Genomic DNA, 21,508 nt, shown 5'->3' with positions numbered 1-21,508 from the left:
CTTTGGGAAGCGCTGACGTGAGCTCATTTCTGAAGTGCCACTAACTGGTGATTTCTGAGGCTGTTAAAAGTAATGAACTTCCCCTCCCACAGCAGAGGGAACTGTCGATGGCCTTCATTTGCTTGGGGTGATACTCATCAGGGTAAGCTTTGTCACAGGGTTTGATGGGAAAACTTTCTAAGTTCTTTCTGGACTGACTGACATTTGTATCTTAAAGTAATGATGTACTCCCTCTCTTTACTTAAGATTTACTTAAGTACTTTTTTTATTTTTTTACCATAATATTGATTATTTCAGTTGAATAGGGTGATTTATACCTCTGTTACCTCGACAAAACAAAACTGATGGCCTCAAGCACAATTAGAAGCAACCTGATAACTGAAGTCTTTCCAGACAACCTCAACCTTAACGTTGCTTTTCTATTTCAAAGTAAATAAAAGTTCTGATGGTGGGCTATTTTTTATGTGATGCTTTGGAAAGCAATGCTCTGCCCCTGAAACTTTCAGGCTAGCCATGATTTGATTATGACAAGGCCCCTCTTTGCTTTGAATTTGACCTTTTCTGACTTGTGACACTTACTGTAGTTCCGCTGCCATGTTACCCACTTCCACTGATGAAACTTGCATACCATAGCTAGAAAAAGTACTATTTATTTTCATAAAAGGAGTGCATCTCATATTTCCTTTGTAGCTCTTTTACTACAGTCAAACTGGAGCCTGAACTGCCCAAATACTCGTCCCGTGTTTTATCCCTGCTCCCATTGCTTATTTGATTTAAAATGGTTCATGTTTCACAATTTTTCAATATACAGTGCCATATTATCTTGCTTTGGATGGATAGTGAGGGCAGCAAACTGACTTGTCAACATTTCCGAGAAGAGCTGATGAATGATGCATTTCATAGCCGCCAGCGGAACACAGCTCGCAATTTACAGTGCAGGGAGATGCAGGCTGCTGTGATTGGCTGTGAGCCGGAGGAGCACAAGGTCACCTGGTGGAGACATAAAACAGGTTGGAATGGAGGGAAAGCGTTAGCACCTGCTGAGTTGGTGAACATTAACGGTTTAATCTCCTCTGGCTGGACTTGCACAGAAAGATGAGACTCGTGGCTCTGGTTGTGGTGTATGCGCTGATTGTTGGTCAGGATGGAGGGAGTGTGGGAGCAGCTCTGCCTGGATTGGATTCCGCACAAAGGACATATGCAACAGGTGGGCTTTTTAATTTTGAAATATGAGATGCAAATATTCTGCTTTTTTTTTTTTTTTTTTTGCTTTTTTTTTGACAAATATAGTCACTTAGTTTTTTTTTATAAGTATTATTTGTTTTTTCTAATTTACTATTCATTTTTATTAACATAGGCAGTGGAGATGCAAAGAGGAAAAATGGGCAGTAATAATAATTTGTAATATTTTTAAAATTGAATAAAGTTTTCAAACCTTTCTTGGAATGCAAATTGTGACTTTTGTCTTTATAAAGTGCCAGATAAATACAATTTACATTCACATTTTTCATTTTAAATGCTTCATATTTTATTTCCATACATTCCATACTTACATAGAACAGTCGATCTATCCAATATATTTTTTTTAATTTTGTATAAATGCTTGTCAATGAAAATACATTAGACATATCAGATGATGTGGCAGTTACACATTAAATCTTTAAACATTACAAACTACAACACTAAGACATTTTAATTGAAATACGTGAAATAAAGTTAAAATAATAATAATAATATAATTAGTACAATATTAAAATAAAGAAAACACATACTGGAAATACGTTTTTTATTTAATTTTCATTTTAATTTTAATATTTAGATGTGTTCAGGTGTCTAGCCGTGAACTGATGTTTCTGCTGCTCTTCCTCAGGAGCAGTCCGCTCTGCGCTCAGGAGAAGAACCGCAGGGGAGTTCCTGGCAGAGGACCCCAACCTGTGCTTCTCCCTGAGAGAAAACGATGACCAGCGGCAGCTCCTGTGCAATGACCGCAGGAGTAAGTTCAACTTCAACCCGTTCGGCCTCCGCTTCGGGAAACGCTACAACGGCTACATTTACAGAAGAGCCGTTAAAAGCGCCAGGACCAATAAGTTTTCGCCACTTTCTCTCTTCTCGCGAGAACTGGAGGTTCCCACCTGAAACTGATGCGTGTCTTCTGAAGAATGGTGTAAATTGTGTGACAAAAGTCTTTCTATGTGTGTTAAAAAAGGTCTTGACTTCAGAATAAAACTTTTGTACCTTGCCTTTATGTGAAATTCTTTCCATTTGCAGTATTTTATGTAGTTGTTATTTTCTCACATTCTTTTATTCACATTTTATTTTATCTGTCTACATCATTTATGTATTTTTTGTTCGTATGTAGTCTGTCTTTCGTTCTTTTTTTAATCAATATTTAGTTTTACATGTTCCAGACGTAGCACCGTTATCGTACAATGACAACAAAAGCTTATCTGTCTCGTGTGAAATACAGTTAGAAAAGGAAACGTGCCTTAGCTCAGACAAAATCACTTTATGTCGTGATTGCTTTCATACAAGTATTGATAGCAATGAATCTAAACAGACAATAAAAACACCGACCAATTTCCACGTTTTAAAAACGTTTACCAGAAATTAAGCTAAACTGTGATCTTATGCAGGAGCTTCATGTCACCACGAGATGGCGATGTTGTGCCTATTTATGCGATCAATGGAGAACAGGCGCGACTCAAATAAGAGAATTAATCCTGTATTTTAGTTTGTCTTGAGCTCATTTGTTCTAACGTTTGTTACCAAATTGCAATGGATTTGTTTCACTGTCTTTTAGATAATTAGTGCACAGAAAACTTCAGGTAAGGTTGTAATAATCCGTTTTAGCAGTAGAGTAATGCTGCAACCATCAGTTCTGATCATTCATGATCTGGACATTATTTTCTTCAATACATTTTACCAAATATGGAAATTCCCTGAAGTCTAAATTAATATATTTAGATGCAGCGCCGGCTCTACGCAGGGGGAAGAGGGGGCAGTGCCCCCTCAAATGAATGTCTTGCCCCCTCAAATCAAAATTTTAGAAGTTGAGAAAGCACATTTTAATATACTCACAAAATTAATATATAACAAGTTGACAAAATTACGTAAAGCCCCGCCCCAGGCTGTAGTTCTGCATTATTTTTTGTTTCAAATAATCAGAGTTTTCTTTTTTTAAAAAAGCCAGCTTACTTATTTTCAGCTCCAGCTTCCAGCAGCTCACAAAGGGAAAGTTTATGCTGTGTAATGCATCCATTTTTCAGAGCTTTTAATAAGTGCAGTACTGCTTCTGCATGTACTGATAGTAGTAGCAATGATGCTGCTGCTAGTACATAAGAGACAGCAGCTAGCATAACTGCACCTTTAGCATCAGCAAGCACTGCTTCTCCTGCACCTCCCTCCATCCCCCCAACAAGTGCTGCCCCAAAGCAGCCTGCTCAGCTACCCATTGACTTAAATGGCAATGCACCAACTCAGCCAATACTGGGTAGCTACCCAAAGCGTGCATTTGGTACAACACTGAGATCATTCAATCCTGCCTGGTACCGCACACGACCATGGCTAGAGTATTCTGTGGTGCGAGACGCCTGCTTCTGTTTCCCCTGTCGGAAATATGGCAGCACTGTTAATGAGAGGGATGTTGTTTTTACCTTAACTGGTTTTAACAATTGGAAAGCAGCACTTGATCGAGACAAGGGGCTACAGAGACATGTGTCCAGCCATAACCATGTGCATGCTTCAACTGTGTGGACTCAGCACACAGGGGGAACTGTTGACTCCCTGTTAGTTGGTAAAACACAACTTGAAAAAAACCATTACTATGTCAAGAGTGTGGGCAGTGCTGTTAAGTTTCTCTGTGTAAATGAGTTGGGGCTCCGTGGGACTGCAGAAACTTTGAGGCATGATGCAGCTGACAACGACATTTCTTCAGGTCTCTTTCTAAAACTGATGGAGTATACCTTAGAGAAGGATGAGAAGCTAGCAAGCATTGCTAAGGGTATCCCGAAGAATGCAAAATACACATCTAAGGATATCCAAAATGAAATTATTGAAACACTGGCAGACATGGTGCTTGGAGAGATCAGGAAAAAGTATGAAAATGCAGATTCTGCAGGGTTCTGCCTCAAGAGTGATGGGACCAGAGACAGGTGCAATGTGGAAAATTTGTCTGTGATGATTCGCTTCGTCAGCAATTCCATGCCAGAGGAGCATCTTATTGGGTTGCTTGACTTGCATCAACTTGATGCAGAGTACATCACCTCTGAAATATTGACACACCTCTCTGATGCTGGCTACAGTGCTGACAACATACTGAGCCAGTGTTATGATGGGGCTTCTGTGATGAGTGGGGTAAGAGGTGGTGTACAAGCTCTGCTCCAAAAGAAGCTTGCTAGATATGTCCCATATATCCACTGCTACAACCACCAATTGCCCCTAGTAGTTGTGCATGCCATGCAGAGTGAACCATGAGCAAAAAGATTTTTTGACCTCTCTAGTTCACTCCACAAGTTTTTTCAGCACCACCATGTGTCCGAGAAATATGATGCACCTAATCTTAAAAGGCTGCTTGAAATCCGATGGACAAGCCACTATGAGGTGACAAGGTGCATTGTTGAAAATCAAGACCATATTCTCAGTATATTATCTGAAATGACAGAGGATGATGATGCTGCAGTTGGCCCTGGTAATTGGTGTGTCTTCAGCAGCATGTGAGAGTTCCTTCTCCACATTGTCACGTGTTCGAACCATTTTTTTGAGCTGTTAAGTTGCCAACAAAAAAAAAAAAGAAAAAAGCCAAAAAAAAAAAGAAGAAAAAAAACATAAAATGTTCTGTTCTATATCTGTTGTGTTTTATAAATTAGTTTGAGAAGATTTTTTTTATTATTATTCATAAGACTGCCTTTCAGTTTTGTAAATATTGACAATAATGTGTGAAGTCCTACTTTAGGTTAAATTTATTTGAGAATTAGGCCATCCAGTTAAGCTAAATATTATGTTGTTGGTTGATAAAATCTGGATGAAGGATATTTTATTTATTTATTTTATTTTGTTTATTTTATTTTTATTTTTCAGTTCCCCCCTGAGGGATTGCCACCTTATTGTGGTCAGGGGGTTTGCGTGCCTCAGTGACCCTAAGAGCTATACCAACAGGAGCTTAGTCTTCAGGTGGGACACCCAAGTTGGACAGGTCTGAAGGTAGAGGCCTGACAAAGTGCAATCCACTTCTCCAGGTTATGGTTGGACACATAGCTAAAAACCCAATTCAATAAAGAAAACACTGTTACTATAAGCACAGGGAAAAAAAGTGCTGGTGCGTGATGTGTACACATGATGCCCCCTTCACATTTCTGACTGCCCCCTCAAATATGCCAAATATTAAATTTTACCTTCTGCCTGAAAGACATTTTTTACATGTCTCAATACTAGCAAACGTGAAACAGCACGGAATGTAACTGTACAACTGTAAGTGTACGCTGTGTGTTTATGGGCCCCTCTCTCAAAAAACGGCAGAACAGCGCCACAAAGTCGTAGTGGTCAAAAAGTATATTACATCCGTAGTGGTTTAGCACTACCATAGAGAATGAATGGGAATCCGTTAAGGGGCGTTTAGCTAAAGAATTCCCGCCTGCCGCGCGGGTTCGGTTCCCGGCCAATGCATACACATCTTTTACTGTTTCATAGCTATAACTGAAGGCATTTGTTCCAGCTGTACACCTTTGCTGCCTTTGATTCTGTCAAGCAGATTGCTCCATTTTTGCCCTCAAACACTGCATTGATTGTTCAGTGGTAGAACTTCTTCTTTGGTTCCTCAAATCACTGAAGATTTGTTGTGAGAACATGAAAAGACACAGCTCTCCTTTCTTGAAACCGGACAAAAACCTGTTGTGCCTTCGTGCTGTTGAGCGTGGTGGTCAAATTTGTCTGGCAACCCATGCATTGCTGGCAGCTATGTTGTTTGTGTGACAATACGTACTCGACTCAGTGACTTGTATAGACGAAACATATCAGCAGGACCTCCATCACTCAGCTGTAAAACTGCTACCATGCAATGTGGTTCTACTCAAACTGTTTATGTCAACAGTGTTGTTCACCATGATAGTTTGGTCCAGTGAAAATGCATTAACACTAAAACACAGCTCAGAATCAATGAGGACAACTAAATAAATACATAAATATGACACTGGATTATCTCTGAGAGCTTCTCAAAATAACTAATAAATGGTAGAAATGTCAGTAAAAGGTCTTAAATACACTTTAGTGATTCCCAATAAACACTTTTATTTGTAAAAAGTTGCTTCATAGTTCAAAACTGTCCATTATGTGACTCCAAAAAGGCTTAAAGGGTAACCTAGAAGTTAGTTAGGCTGCTATAGGCCCAGGCTGCTGGGGGACTCAGACTCTCTGGTTCTTTAAAACGTCTTGATTGTTATTGATGCAACATAAATGAAACTGAATTTAAAAAGTGTTGATAATCACTTAGATGTATAATGTTAATGTTAAATGAATGCTCTGCACACAAGAGTTGAAAATACACACTTTTGTTTTGTGTTTATTTTTCTGTGAAGGATAAACACTGAATATCTGTTGAACAATACACACTAATGTGACAGCTGTGATATTACAACAATAGATGAAGTTCATTTACTATATATATAATGATTCACACCAAAACTGAGAAATCCTTGACTGTATATTTCAGTTTATTGAAAACATAATATTACATTTCAACATGTCAAATGAAATAGGAAGAAGTGGAGATGTATATTTTGATTTTTTTTTTCTGTATTGTGTTTTTTATTTTTTTTTTTGAATGCGTTTGAACGATGTGAAAACTCACACCACTAAAGTGGGCATCAGCACACGTTGACAGAAGTTGATGAAAGGGAAATCAATCCCTTCTCTTCTAGCTGTCAGCTTGTACTGCTGTCCACTGAGATGACAGTAAGTCCTGACCTGTATTCAGGTATCCTCCTGCTCCACTGGTATCTGAGTATCCAGCAGAGGAGAAGGTAAACCCCAAAACAGGCAATCAGGAATAGAAGGTATCCATACCCCTCTCCCCCCCCCCTCCAACCCACCCCACCAACCCCTCTTCCACTGCTCTCTGCATTGCAGCAACATGTGAAAGAGGAGGTATTCCTAACAGTAGGTAACCCCCTCCTCAACTGATCTCTGTCCAGCAGAAACCAGAAGAAGAGAAGGTATCTCCACTTTTAGGTAATCCCCACCAACCCACCCCACCAACCCCTCTTCCACCCCACCAACCCCTCTCTTCCACTGCTCTCTGCATTGCAGTAACATGTGAAAGAGGGGTATTCATAAAAGTGGGTAACCCCCTCCTCATCTGATCTCTGTCCAGCAGAAACCAGAAGAAGAGAAAGTATCTTCAAAAGTGGGTAACCCCCTCCTCAACTGATCTCTGTCCAGCAGAAACCAGAAGAAGAGGAGGTACCCCGCCTTTTAAATAACCTCCACCAACCAAACCCACCAACCCACCACAACCCCGCCAACCCCTCTTCCACTGCTCTCTGCATTGCAGTAACATGTGAAAGAGGAGGTATTCCTAAAAGTGGGTAACCCCCTCCTCAACTGATCTCTGTCCAGCAGAAACCAGAAGAAGAGAAGGTATCTCCCCTTTTAAATAACCCCCCTCCCCCCAAAGTAGGTAACCCCTCCCCCAATGATTTCTGTCCAGCAGAAACCAGTGGAGTAGGTCCCCCCCCCACTTGTTTTTCTTTCTCGATGAATTAACCCAAATCACATATCCTCAGCACGGGGTCTGAAGATTATGTTGTGGGCGGTCTTTCGTGCATACGACAGGAACCTTCTGATGTTTCCAGGTTGTGTCACACGTTTCTTGAACAAGGAGACGATCATATCGTCAGCCATTGGACTCTCTAAATCCAGGAGAACCATCACAGGGATTTTAGACTTCCAGTTGTTGCTGAGGTCTTTGAAAACTGTCTTGTGAAGGTTGTTAAACTTTTCTGGGGCAATGTTGAGACAGTCGACTTCAGCCATGATTTTATCCACGAGACGCAGGTGGATGTCATGTATCACTTCTGGAGGCCAGGTCGCCCGTGATTTCTTTGTGGCCTTCAAAAGCAGGGCCTCAACGAAGAGGCTCACAGACATTCTGCATCTTTCTTGTTTTGTTTGTAGATCCTTTTCATGTATTTCCACAGATCCAAGGGTAGGTGATGGATATGCTGCCAGCGGTTCAATGACCTCTGGAGTGCTGCCTTCTGGAGACTCCTCCTCAGGCACAAAGGCCTCCACAAGAGTAATCTCTGAGCACTCCTCCTCAGGCACAAAGGCCTCCACAGGAGTAATCTCTGAGCACTCCTCCTCAGGCACAAAGGCCTCCACAAGAGTAATCTCTGAGCACTCCTCCTCAGGCACAAAGGCCTCCACAGGAGTAATCTCTGAGCACTCTTCCTTGGACACAAAGGCCTCCTTAAGAGTGCCGTCTTTATCATTTGGTGTCTCCATTGGTGCCACTCTCTTGGCAGAATGTGACACTTTGGAAAATTGTCTTATGAAGAATTTCTTAATCCTGCTCCCTATACTTCGTCTGCTGTTGGACTTTGGGTTTTTAGTGACTGAAGCTGGTCTCTCCAGCTCCTCAGTGTCTGGGGCCTTGTAGTCCTTCAGGGTTAGGATTTTCATGTCCAGGTCATTTTCAAAATGTCTCTCTGGTGCTCCTCCGGAGGCTGTGTCTTGGGTGTCCACAGTCAGAATGCAGGAGTCAATTCTGGACATCACTTTCTTCTTCTCGGTTAACTCCTTCAGTATTTTAATGGTGTGATGGACCATAACGTCGAGTCTTTCCATGGGAGTGACATGTTCAACTGACTTCGTGTTGAACTTGTGAGTGAAGAGGACAGAGTTGACACACACTGTCACGTCGATGGCGATCAAGGCCTTCAATATATCCAAGCTCTCGCAGTTGACCTCCTCTGGAACGTCCAGGACTCGAGCGAAAGTCTGAGGAAGCGTGTCGCCCACCGTGGACAAAACACGCTTCTGAGAGACGGCGGCTTTGTCTTTCTCCAGGAAGTGTTTTGAAATGAGTGTTACCACCTCCGATAGCAGCTCTCCCAACAAATACTTGGTTTCATCGTCAGGGTTCGCTGCTATCTGAAACAGCCACTGCTTGTTGTCGATCCTTTTGAAAAAGGTTTCGACCAGAGGGAGAACTGTGTCCACTGTAATTCCAGGGACCTCCTCTTCCTGGGAAAGGGTTCTTCCGTCCATGGCGCTGGTTGTCTGCGTTGTCTGCATTGTATTATAGATACAGAAACTTGGACAAATGGTTTGTTGAGAAACTCGCATTGAGTTTTGAGAACTTCTGTAATGTGTTGAGAAACTACTATTCACGAACTGGTGCATCAGTGTAACGAAACGTAACTGTGTGGACTGAAGAGGCTGAGTCCTATTTAAAGACTCGGCTTCACATCAAATCATCAAAGCCACACCGTGTCTGCCTTTGATCTGCAGCTGACGTTCTAGACGTCCAATACGTCATCATATCTTCGAACGTCGTAGAAGCCACGCCCCCTTTTCCCCTTCCCTTCCGGCTTGTGTGGCATCGTTCTAGTTTTCTTCTCTTCTCGCGATATTTCCGGATACTTTTCCTCCCTATTAGTTTATTACTAAGTTTTTAATTAATTAATAAAAGCGTTTCAGGCTTCCTCCCACATTCAACATGTTTAGGAAAATTGCTGTAAGTAATGTCGCCCCCTCCTGGTCGTCGTGCTTCCAGCTGGACATATTCTATACTAAATAACTTAATTATACTTAATTATTCTTTTTAATGATGATCTGATCAAAGATCCACGTTAATTCACTCTTCTTTAATATTTATTTGCGTTCTTAAATTCTTATAATTATTTTTTACTGTACATTATGTGTTGATAGTTGCAGAGTGAAATGTTGCTGCACTGTCTTTATACAATGACAACAAAGGAATTCAACTCAAGAAAAGATAAGATGAACATTATTGATCCTCCACAACCAAATTCAAAGCGCGTGTCTTAATATACCAAATTATAAATGTGACTGGTTCAGCAGTTAGCTTTAATGTGACATTAGTACTAATTAGTACTAAAAACAGACAATGTTGGTGAGAGAGAAAGTGGTGTGAACAAGTTGGTTCTGTGATGAATTAATTATTGAAAATAATCACTTTATTTTTGGCTAGTAACACAGAATGAGGGGTTTTCTTAGCATATGTTTGTACTGCGTGTATCACTGTTCTTTTACTTGTGATTGTTAGCGCAGCCCAACAAACAAAAGCTTCTTTGAAAGTAAATAGTGCAAAAAGGCCACAAGGTGAAAAAGTGAGCTGCCTTTAAAACTGCCTTTAAACTGGGACTGCTTCACGGTGCGTGTCTTCTAATATTTGGTTTATGATCACAGAAGACCGGGAAATTCTAATCACCTGTCAAGCTGTTCTCAGATCTTGCTTGAAACATACATTAAACCATTCATCAGTTGTTGTCAGTCATTTTGCAGATCAGTGATCATGATCATCATACCTGCTGATCATCATCTCAGGACTACAGTTCTGGTTGGTTTCTAGAGACCTGGGAAAATAATAAAAGTGACATATAGAGACTTGGCAGAGGCCCGGCAACAAATGCTTGCCCTAGAAGTGGTGGTGGTGGTGGTTCACTAGTCATTTTCTGCACTTATCTGTCAATATATATGTGCGTCTCCTGTGTGTGGCTGACCTTGACTGTGGTGGAGACAGGGTGGACACGGCCCATGCTAATGACGATGCTCTTAGGCCAGCCACCCTCAGGCCGATGGCTAAGTTGGTGTAACACTTCAGTTTACCGATCACCTTGAACTAGCTTGAAAGCAACTTGATATCCATTCCAGCAGTGAAACCAGCAGAGGCAATAAACCCCACTATTAATGGATTATAAATTAACTGCCACACCAGTACTTCCTAGCTAATAATAGCATGTGAAAACTGAGCAGCTTCATGCATTTCTAAAACTGTTTAAAGAAATTCCTGTCTAAGTTAAAATATGTTGCTTATAGTAATATTACATTTGTTCTTAATGACGTTCTTACATGACTTCCAACACAGTAAATCCTGCCAACTGTACTTTGGAAGCTTTACAACTGACAGCACGGTTTATGGTTACAGTATTCTGATATGTTCTATTTTCTACCAGATGATTCATGAAAAAAAAATCATTTTTTTGCAAAATTAAAAAAAACAAAAAAAACAAACACTCAAGTGCACACAGCGCCAGGTTTAAATTTATTAAGTTACATGTTGCTGTTTCCAACACCGTTCACAACACAAGGTCAGACAATCACAGAGGATGTTCAAAAATCTACTCCATCTCCCTGTCACGATACAGAGGAAGACAACCCTTAAAATTCCAATGCCATGGCTCATTATTATGTGTAGACCAGAGTGTGCAGTGTCTGTTGTGTAGAGTAACTGTTTTAGATAAAGGCTGGAAGAAAACGAGTACTTTTCATTGTTCATGGTCTTTCTCTCAGTGATTCCCTTCAGGAACCGATTAAGTACAGAAGGTGCGACAGGAAGGCAGTGACACTTTTGGGTTGTGTTAGATTCAGGTCCAGACAACTGCAACACAAGAATCCATACAGAGTACACATTTGCTAACACGAACACGTAACATAGCAACTTCAGCCTACCAGCTGTGAGGAGCAAATGTGCCCTTTTTAAAGGAACATACCAGTGTGTTTAGATGTGCCAGGTGATTGACAGGAAGTAGGCATCAAAACTGTGTTGCACGGATAAATGAAAAAGTGAAATCAGGCCCGGTGACATACAGTACATTTAAAACTGAAACCGTTGCTGCCACAATTTCTAAAACACTGGTATAGTCCTTTAAAATCAGAGCGACACAGTCTAAAAGAGCGGGACATTATAAAAGGAGTGTGTGTACATATCGACCGGCCGTTCTGCAACATACAGTAGGTGTGTGTTATGTGCGCAGCTGAGTTCAGATGTCCTTGAGGTCCTTCTGGATGCCCCACAGCGTGTCTGCACTCTTCTTCAGCTGGCCCACCTCGCTGTCAGTCAGGGTCATGTTGACCACACTGCTCACGCCACTGCTGTTCAGAATGCAGGGCAGGGACAGGAAGACCTCTTCACCGATACCATACATGTCCTGGAAAATAAACACAGTGCTTTAGTACCTTAGGTCCTTCATGCCAGCGACAAAGACAAAGGAAGAGATTTGATTTGATCAGTCCAGTATCCAGATGCTGGATAGGGAGATGGTGAAGCTTTTTCTGATGAAACAAACCTGACTAGTTTACTAAGACTGTGAATGTGCACAGTGTGTTGGTTCCTGGTTTACTAAGAACCGGAAGTGCTGCTATGTTTTGTTCTGCATTTGTCTTTTCTTTGCACTAGTCTGTCAGTGTGTATGTGCTTCTCCCGTGTGTGGCGGACCTTGACCATGGTGGAGACAGGGTGGACACGGCTCATGTTCTTGATGATGCTCTCAGTCAGGTCAGCCACGCTCAGGCCGATGGCCCAGTTGGTGTAACCCTTCAGCTTGATCACCTCGTAGGCACTGAAACACAAAGCGGTGCTCTGTTAACAGCTGTGCACACAGTGTATGTGTGTGTGTTCTGAGGCCCCACATCAGTTTGTGGGTTAAAACCTGGTAATACTTGGTTTTCAGGTCAAAGGTGAAATTAGGTTAGTTGTTGACAGGGTAAGGGTTACGGTTAGGGATTTAGTTGTAATGCTTTCCAGTTTCCACCAATGCTGACTGCCTTTAAAGCACATTGGCCTGCGCTCTATCAGCTAGTTAGAAAGTGAAGCTTAGATTTATACTGTTGCAGTCAGAGGCCACATTCCCACTGGGGCCTCTGTGTAACTGTAATCACTCATGGCCTCACATAAAGGAGCACTGAGAAACACTCCCATAATGAACGTTCAACCTTCATATACTTAATTAAGGATTATTCTACTGCTACTGTTTCTACATGTCAACATGGAGTAGTTTTGGGCAGAAATTTCAACTATACAGGCTCTGGTTTCTGAGTCGAATCACTCAGTTTGCAATTTTGTGTCTTTAGGCTAACACAAGGATGATCTTCTCACTGTTACCTAGTTTATTTCCACCAGAATGTTGGATTTATATCATGTCTAATCTGAAAAATACAGCAAAAAATATATTCATATCACATGGAGTTGGAGGAGATCACCGTAAAACTGCTCCATACCACTATAATGTATAACAAAAAACTTACTAAGCTCAGCTTTTACTTTGGAAGTAGGAGGGAAATATTCTTTTGTCCCTCGTGCTCAAATCCTACTCTGTCCTTACAGATCTGCGCCTGTGTATTTGGAACTTTCCAGTTCCAGTATCAAATGTCATATGATTATATATTATGCAGCGCCACATTCCAGTCATTGTTCCCCCTAGGAGCCCAGTGTGGTGACTGTCTCCCTTCCAAAGGCTGCACCTTGGTTAAGCTCAACAAACAACACTAGTCAGAGTTCACTACTTTTCTTGGTTTTTACTAAAAATGTCAGCTTCTCACATACATTAGCTCATTTCTGAACCCAGAATTTATGCAAAATATGGTTGACAACACATAAAAACCCTCCTAAACACTACTAACCCTTCTTAGCAATAAATGCAGAATGAACTGCTGTGAATATTTAATTGATCTGATGTCAGTTGGATGGGGAAAAGGAAGCACTGCAAACTGCCTTGCAGGGAGCTTTATTTCAGAACTTTGACCATGCGTAACCATAGACTGTAAATAAAGATTGATGGCGGACAGCTCATCAAAAGTGAAGCCAAAGCAAGTAGAGCTCCCCCTGGTGGCTGGCTGCAGTACAGGTCATAAGCTCCATTTTTCTATCATTTTGATTTGAGCTATAGAAACAGGATGTGATGTCCTGATGACTACCAGTTGCCATGCCAACTGCTCCCTAAAGCAGTCCCGTGGGGTCGTAGGAATAAGTAAATAATAAATAAGCGTGTATTCCAACATTTCTTTGTAACTATTAGAACAGAGCGCAACATTAATCAAAACGCAAGTGTGGACGGGTCATTGATAACGCTGCTTGCGTGGCTCCACTCTCAGAGCGTATTGTGCAGACTCCAAACTCGCAAGATGGCGCCACCCATACCCCCGGGAAACTAGCGTCAGCTTGGCAATGAGGACACATTGTCCATATTTATATACAGTCTATGTGCAGATGTCCGAGCTAGAGTATGTAAAAGACTAAAGGACTTTTCTTCATATTCTCACACAGACATCTTACCTGTCCACCACAGCCTTGTGTGTGGCCTTCCATTGCTCCTTGTCAGCATCAGTGCCAATGTCAGGATTTAGCTTCTGCAGGTTAACTCCGGCTACATTTGCACCGCTCCACACAGGCACTGGAATAAGAACACAAAGCCACAGTTACAAATGGACCATATCTGATTTTTAGACATCAACTTTTCGAGGGAAATTCTAACAAAAAATCGGACAAACATTATTGCAGTTATAAGTTCCTCTTCCCCGTGTGTACTCACCACTGGTGTCTCCGTGTTCACCCAGCACCCAGCCGTTGAAGGAGCTGGCATGGATGCCAAGGCGCTCTGCCATCATGTAACGGAAGCGGGCTGAGTCCAGGTTGGTGCCGCTGCCAATGACGCGGTGCTTTGGCAGACCACTCAGCTTCCAGGTCACATAGGTCAGCACGTCAACTATATTAAAATGCGGAAAACAAAACTATTATTTGTTATCTGTGGAACAATGAAGACATGTATATGTTTGACACTCTTGATGTTAATACTCACCAGGGTTGGAGACCACAATCATTGTGCAGTTGGGGCTGTACTTGATGATCTGAGGGATGATAGACTTGAACACATTGACATTCCTCTGCACCAGGTTAAGACGGCTCTCGCCCTCCTGCTGGCGCACACCTGCTGTCACCACGACCAGGCGAGAGTTGGCTGTAACTGCATAGTCTGAAGGAGGAAAGAAAGTGAAATGAGATCTTTTGCGAAATATCTGGACACGCCCTGAGGGGTACAGGTACGATGCTGCGAATCCTGACCTTTGTCAGCTACGATCTTGGAAGTCTTGAGGAAGAGGCTGCCGTGCTGCAGGTCCATCATCTCCCCTTTGAGACGATCCTCCATCACATCCACCAGAGCCAGCTCATCACACAGGTCCTGAGCAAACGAGGAGGCAGTCACTGAGTGCAAAATATGTCTGTGTGTTTATAAAAATGTCTGTCTGTCATTAGCCTGTCTTTTAACAGGAAGAAACTTTGAGCTGAACCCAGTTCCTATGAAGGGACCCATTTCCTTAAGGCTGGCTGGGTAGACAGAAAAAGAGAGGACAGCTAGGGTCTCAAGCCTGTCCCATTTGCTTTTTAGTGAAAGGAAAGCTACATCCTGGGCAGGTCACAAGTCCATCAAAGAGCTAACGCGTAGAGACAAACAATTAATTTAGCATTCACGTCTTTGGACCTCCTAAGAAAATGTACGCAGGCACAGGAAGAACCTGCAAACTCTAAACCCAAACCCCCAGCCAGCTGACAAGTTCAAGCAGAGAACCTTCTTGACAGGTTAGCACTCGTCACACAGCAACTCAGTGAGAAACCTGAATAATGCAATACTCAAAATAATATTACATAAGACAATGTTTTTCCTTGAAATTAGGAATCTGAATGGAGGGTAACAGTCTTCTACAGAGATTAGAATTATGGGCTGTTCAGTGAGTCTTTCAGACTACCTACACTACACCAATTCACCAATATATATTAAACTTATTTTGATGTTATTAATTTATGCTTTAATCTAATCAAATGGAAACACTTTTTGCTATTTGTTTGTCAGCTTTTCCCTCATACTGAAAATAAAGATGTTGTAGAGGTGCAGATGTTGAAGTGTTTCTTACCCGCAGCAGGATGCTGACGGCGCAGGCCATGCCCACCTGGCCCACTCCGACCACAGTTACCTTGTTCCTGGGAGGCTCGGCAGGGCTGCTTGCCTGAGGGGTGATCAGTTTCTGGAGCACTGAAGACATGATTGCGGCTGCATGGAGACACAGAGATAAGATAAGCCACATGACTCCCATTAAATTACCTATCTCAAATTATTTTATTTCAAAAGTATTTGTTATAAATAGCTGAAGCAGTCTAGGTTCCTGTACAGCTGGTTTTGCTGAAACAGCTGATAACCTTTGTCTGATACTAATTAAAAAACTGACTGGACATGATAATGCAACTTCAGTGACGTAGTAAACGCTACAGAGTATCATAAGGTAATGAGGTAGTTAGTATAATTGTAGAAGATCAAGAAAGCAAACTCCTTTGTAAAGTAATAAATTGCTTAACCTGGAATTTTATAACGCCAGTTGCTCCAAAGAAACATAAAAATAGTAATAATAAAACCAACCAGTCCTGGTTTGCACACTGCTAACTAAGTGCATAAGACGCATGTACAGACACTTCCAGAAGGATGAGTGGGTGGGCACCAAAAAAGTGAGACATCGTGGCAGTGACAGTTCAGGAACCAAGCCCAGAAATTAACAAGTGAGTATTCACGACAGCCAGTGTCCATTTTAAATAGTAAACTTGTAGCAGCATTAACAAGTGGTTAATGTGAAGGTGCACAATGTGTATGTGTAGGTTATCATGGCTCATTTCCAATCCTGTAGCAGTGTTTGTACTGTGTGTATGACCCTGAAGGTTTATATCAATATCGTCAAGTATCTTTTACTTCAAGAGGCACTGTTTAAACTAAATGAAAGTACATTTGCATACACGATCAAGTCCATTTCATTACAAAAGTTGCAAGCTTAGTCCTTCATCCAGACTGAGGCAAGCCTCCATCATATTTGCTCTGAACCCAGCTGTAAGGCCTGATTGTGTATACTTAATGACGTTGACAATGTAAATACGTCAATTTACATAGAACAAGTTGCAATGATTACATCCAGCCCCAGGTATTGTGAGACTATACTTTTGCAGATGGGTTTTTGCTTACTTAGCAAAAACATGCATGTTAATTGGTGATTCTTAATTGACCTTATGTGTGCATATGAGTGTGAATGGTACCCTCTGATAAAGTAAGTGTACTTCTAATTCTAATCAGCATAAATCTCTGAAGTTCAACTGAATAATCTGAATAACTGCCTAAATCGATAAATCGAGATTAGTCCTTCTGTTGTCTCTGTTGACTGTATTCTGTATAAAAGGATTGTTATCCAAACGCCACTTCTCTATAGCTAGTAGCTAGTGTGCAGCTGTAAGTCTGCTTTTAGGCTATAACAGGCAGATTTCGTAATAAGGTCAAAGTAACACAAGGGCAAAAAAGAACAACTGAAACCAGGGCACAAAATGTTTTTAGCCTATATCAAAAACCACAAAGTCCTATTTATTAAAAAGTGTCTTTAGAGGTACTTGATGCAAAATGTTATATAACTAACAGCAGATGTACACAGTGGTCCTGAATTAGCCTATATGAGAGACAATGAAATAAAACCCCTTGATGAAGAATCCCCCAAAAAAACCCTGTTGATCCAGGGCCAGAGTTTGGAAACTGGTGACCTTAATTGTCACCATGCATAAAGAACAAAACCCTGCAAGCTCATGTTGTCCTGTATATTTAGCCTGCCAGTACAAGCTGCCAACAAGTTGCCATCGGCCTGTCAGTCATATCAAGGTCAAAGGAACACTGGAAACAGGCAGGCAGCGGGGGGGGTAGTCTGTTTCTATGAAGGGACACCTGCTTTGAAAACTACAGAGCAGCTTCTTATTCAAAGGACAAATGTGCTGCTGGACGACACAATGGGCCATTATACTCTGCTACATAACAGCTCACTACACAATACAACCTTTATTTTTGCTGCTTGCAGGACTAACTTCATATGCGCAATCAACACTTGATAAGAGTTGTCATTTAAGTAAGGTTCGTTTCCTGGTAGCTGCTTTTGCTCCTGTCTTTCACAGTGCTTTTGGTGGAGTTATGTAACAGCCGGGGACTGAGCTGGGGCCTTTCATTTTGGTGATGCTGACAGAGGAGAGACTGTGCGCCCGCATTTAAAGACACTAAAGGTCAATATTTGAAATAAATACACAGCGCAGCTAGTTCAAGTTCAGTACACGTTCAAGTTCAAGTTCAAGGTGAGCTCATTCAGACGGCGTTTCCTGTCTGCGCCATATCACGGAAATTGGCGAAAGATGAAGTAAATCATCTACAAAGACACGGCGCAGCGGGAAATAGAGTCAAAATATAATGTAAACACAGAGACTATGAGATTAAGGTGGGAGAAGGTAAAGTGAGAGTCCCAACAATAGCTGTTTGTTTTACTTCACTGACCCAGCACCATCAACTACAATAGCTGCAGCACGCTGTGCTGTTACTATCCATATTTCATAAATCATTTTAAAAAAATATATTTCATAAATATAACCGAACGCGTCTGAACTCTCAAAACTGGCGAAAAACCCTCTTGAAAGCTCCCTTTTACGTGATGCCTCAAACGTGACATTGACTTTAACTTCGCGTGCTGCGAAAATGGTTTCCCTCAGCTCAGAGCATCCATTGCTGCTCACGCGCTCGGCACGCATCGCCGTGCGGAGAGGCCACGAGCCCGCCAAACGAACGCAGCCCAAATAAACGGAACACTCACAGGTTTAGAGAAAAACGCTGACAGCAGTTATCCGGTCCCGGTGGAGGAGACGGTGCGGTGTCCGAAGGCTGACGGGGAGATGGAGAGAAGGCTACTGCGGAGCTGGACGAGCAGCAGTGAGGAGGAGGAGAGGAGGCGCAAGAGGAGCTGGATGTAACCACGCTGGGTTCACGTGTGAGGAGGGGCGCAGCAGGGTTCCTACGTAATGTACAGTGAACAGATCAGGAAGTAACTCTCTGCTGTACTGTAGCGGTCGGTTAGCCTGTTGTAATCATGTTTGTATATGTATACAGCGTTGACCACAGAGTTGGAATAAAATATTTTTTAATTCTTCTTGTGACAATGATTTGTATGAATAGGTGTGTGTGTGTGTGGTTAGAACAGTGTCCTTCTTGACACTTATTCATGCATTTATTCTACGATTTATATATATACATATACATATACATATACATATATATATATAATTTATTTACACAACACTGCCACTGTCAGTCATGTACATTCTGTCCATATTCTGTAAATATGCTACTCCTGAAACTATATGCTGCTGCAACTCTGCAAATTTTCCCACTGTGGGAAAAATTAAAGGGTTATCTTATCTTAAACAGCCTGTTAACCGTGTACATTCTGTACACAGCTCTACATGCTTCTCATACAAGCCTGGTAGCTCACCTCTGTACATAACTGCCCATCTTTGCACTTTCATTGGCTCTGCACAATGACAGAAAAGTCGAATCTAATTCTGAGCAACAAGCAGTTGTATCAGAGTACTGCACTGTAATAAAGTGTCTTCTTTTATTACTGCACAAACCATACGACGGTTAACTGGTGATCACATGCAAAACTGGTTATGCTTTACAAGTGTGAACAGCAGCCAATGAACAGTATTGCGGTTATACTCCCTCTTCAGGTGGAATTTCCCAGTTGAGTGCGAGTTTAATTTTCTGCCTTGCGTGGACAGTTTCTTTTTGCCGAAACACAGAAGTGACCATGACTTAATAAACCTCACTTTGTACTGCATTCTTGAATGTGCAAAAGGGCCGTTTCTTAACTGACCACAGAACTACGAGTATCTTTCCATGAATCTGGTAGAAGTGTATGCCAAAGCGTAATTAAAGGCGCTCCACAGTAAGGAAAATACAGCCCATTTCTCACTGCTTTCCCAGCAATGAGTTTTCAAAACTGTAATTCCAATAGTTTACATTAGCTCCACAATAACAGGAACATTCCTGTTATTACAAAAACAATCCAGATTACCATTTGTTGATGATACCTAGCAACTTAATCTGAGCATACATTTGGATGCAGCGCTCATAAGTGTGTTTTGTTTTCTTTCAGTCAGCTTTTCTTCATCTGGAAACATATGGACACACATTTCAGTCTCTGACATGTAGAGTATCCCATCTACAAAGATAGTTATGCTACAGGTTTGTTTAAAAAAAAAAAAAAAAAAAGCTTATCCGGGTGGACCCGGACACAGAAGGACTTTCACCTGTAAATTAAACATACATAAGGCTTCAGGGTGTGCGTTATAGCAGTGAATGAGGCACTCAAGTGAGCAGCTCCACTCAGCAGAAACGTAGTTTAGTGTGTTAACGTAATGTGATCTACATCGTATTGTAACACGTATGAGTCTGTTTCATGTTTGCCTTACTCCAGCTACAGCTGTAGATTAGCTGAGCTATCACGCAACAAAGTAACCATTAGTCACGTCTGGGCAGTCACTGGGTCACAGATAAAAAGAAGAAGTCTGTGAACTGAGCAGAGCAGCCGCCTCTTTTGTGTCTGTACGCCACTTCCTCTGCGCCGCTTCCTCTACGCCGCTTCCTCCCTGTCTCAGTCTAACTCTGGCTGAAGAATTTCTTCAATCTTTTGCCTCATTCGCAGTCTTTTATTCCCGAATGAGCCTCTGCCAGAGAAGAGAGACGCTGGCATTTTATATCTTCTACCACCAAATGTTAAATATGCCGTATACATTAGAGGCTTTGCATTTTCCCTCAACAATAGAAAATGATAAACACTGTCTTATACGTCCCATCCACGTGAGCAGGCTGTTCCATGCATCCCCCTGGGGGGGCTGCACATATGTCACGCGTGATGATGGCGATACAGGCTAGAAGCCAATAGGATTCTGCAGACCTTCCTCTGTTTTTATCCAATGGAATGAGAGGATTTTGATCCCTTAAAGGATCCCACCCTGCTGGGCTGAAGACCAGCGATGCAGAGAATGAGGAGAGGATTAGATTGGCCAGTGGAAGAGGGCAGGGCTAACACGCTGTTGCATAACACACACACACACACCCTGCCAAGGCAGCTGCTCTCTTTTCCTTCAGCAGTAGGCCTCTCTCTGTCTCTTTGTCCCTGATATCCTCAGCCGTTTCTCCTACTTCTCTCAGTCTGCTTTATAAACAGCCCTGATGTTTGTCTTAGAGATGAGCAAACTGGCTGTTCTGTCCTTGAGGCTGGGACGAAAGTAAACAGGGCTTCTTCAGGAAAAATTATGAACTAGTTTTAGAAGGCAGAGAATGCAATATAGATGCCAATATTTTGAAGATCAAGGTCTCTGTGTTCCGACGGCATCTGAAGTGACTTTATTTGCCAAGCCTTCGTTTGCACAACACACTGGAATTCTGCCATGGCTCATTTAGAAATGGAGGCAGCCAACACTGAAGGAAGTACAGACATGTTATTATACCAAAGAAGAGGTCAGAGTATGTTACTGATAAACTAGTTCTGACATTCTCTTCTCTCTCCACTGCCTTTATGGAGTCCGACCATTTTCGAGCCAACCAAAAGAATTATTTTAATCGATGGTATACTATCCAGTGACCCCCCCTCCCCA

At 41.9% G+C, this 21,508-nt stretch overlaps 2 protein-coding genes across 2 annotated transcripts; one reads left to right on the top strand and one right to left on the bottom strand.

Annotated features, from left to right (window-relative positions):
- Positions 1-1,095: 1,095 nt before the first annotated feature.
- Positions 1,096-2,136, top strand: kiss2 (kisspeptin 2; the record flags this gene model as incomplete). The annotated part of the gene is made up of 2 exons (XM_084573966.1): positions 1,096-1,207; positions 1,871-2,136. The coding sequence occupies 2 exons, from the start codon at positions 1,096-1,098 to the stop codon at positions 2,134-2,136; spliced, it is 378 nt and encodes a 125-aa protein (XP_084430092.1).
- Positions 2,137-11,235: 9,099 nt separating this feature from the next.
- Positions 11,236-18,834, bottom strand: ldhba (lactate dehydrogenase Ba). The gene is made up of 8 exons (XM_084573108.1): positions 18,664-18,834; positions 15,925-16,061; positions 15,077-15,194; positions 14,814-14,987; positions 14,547-14,720; positions 14,291-14,408; positions 12,455-12,578; positions 11,236-12,167 (listed from the first exon to the last, which is right to left on the bottom strand). The coding sequence occupies exons 2-8, from the start codon at positions 16,051-16,053 to the stop codon at positions 12,000-12,002; spliced, it is 1,005 nt and encodes a 334-aa protein (XP_084429234.1). The 5' UTR covers positions 16,054-16,061; positions 18,664-18,834; the 3' UTR covers positions 11,236-11,999.
- Between the last annotated feature and the right edge of the window lie 2,674 nt (positions 18,835-21,508).

Source organism: Chelon labrosus, assembly GCF_963514085.1.
Source record: "Chelon labrosus genome assembly, chromosome: 23".
Taxonomy (NCBI): Eukaryota; Metazoa; Chordata; class Actinopteri; order Mugiliformes; family Mugilidae; genus Chelon; species Chelon labrosus.
The sequence above is the reverse complement of the archived record's forward strand: the minus strand, read 5'-3'. Positions and strand labels throughout refer to the sequence as shown.

Excerpts from the sequence above, each read along its gene's own strand:
- ldhba (XM_084573108.1), bottom strand. The coding sequence starts at position 16,053 with ATGTCTTCAGTGCTCCAGAAACTGATCACCCCTCAGGCAAGCAGCCCT. Across the intron at positions 14,721-14,813 it reads GATTGTGGTCTCCAACCCTG|TTGACGTGCTGACCTATGTG; the intron begins GTGAGTATTAAC and ends ATTTTAATATAG. Across the intron at positions 14,409-14,546 it reads TGAACACGGAGACACCAGTG|TGCCTGTGTGGAGCGGTGCA; the intron begins GTGAGTACACAC and ends TTCTTATTCCAG.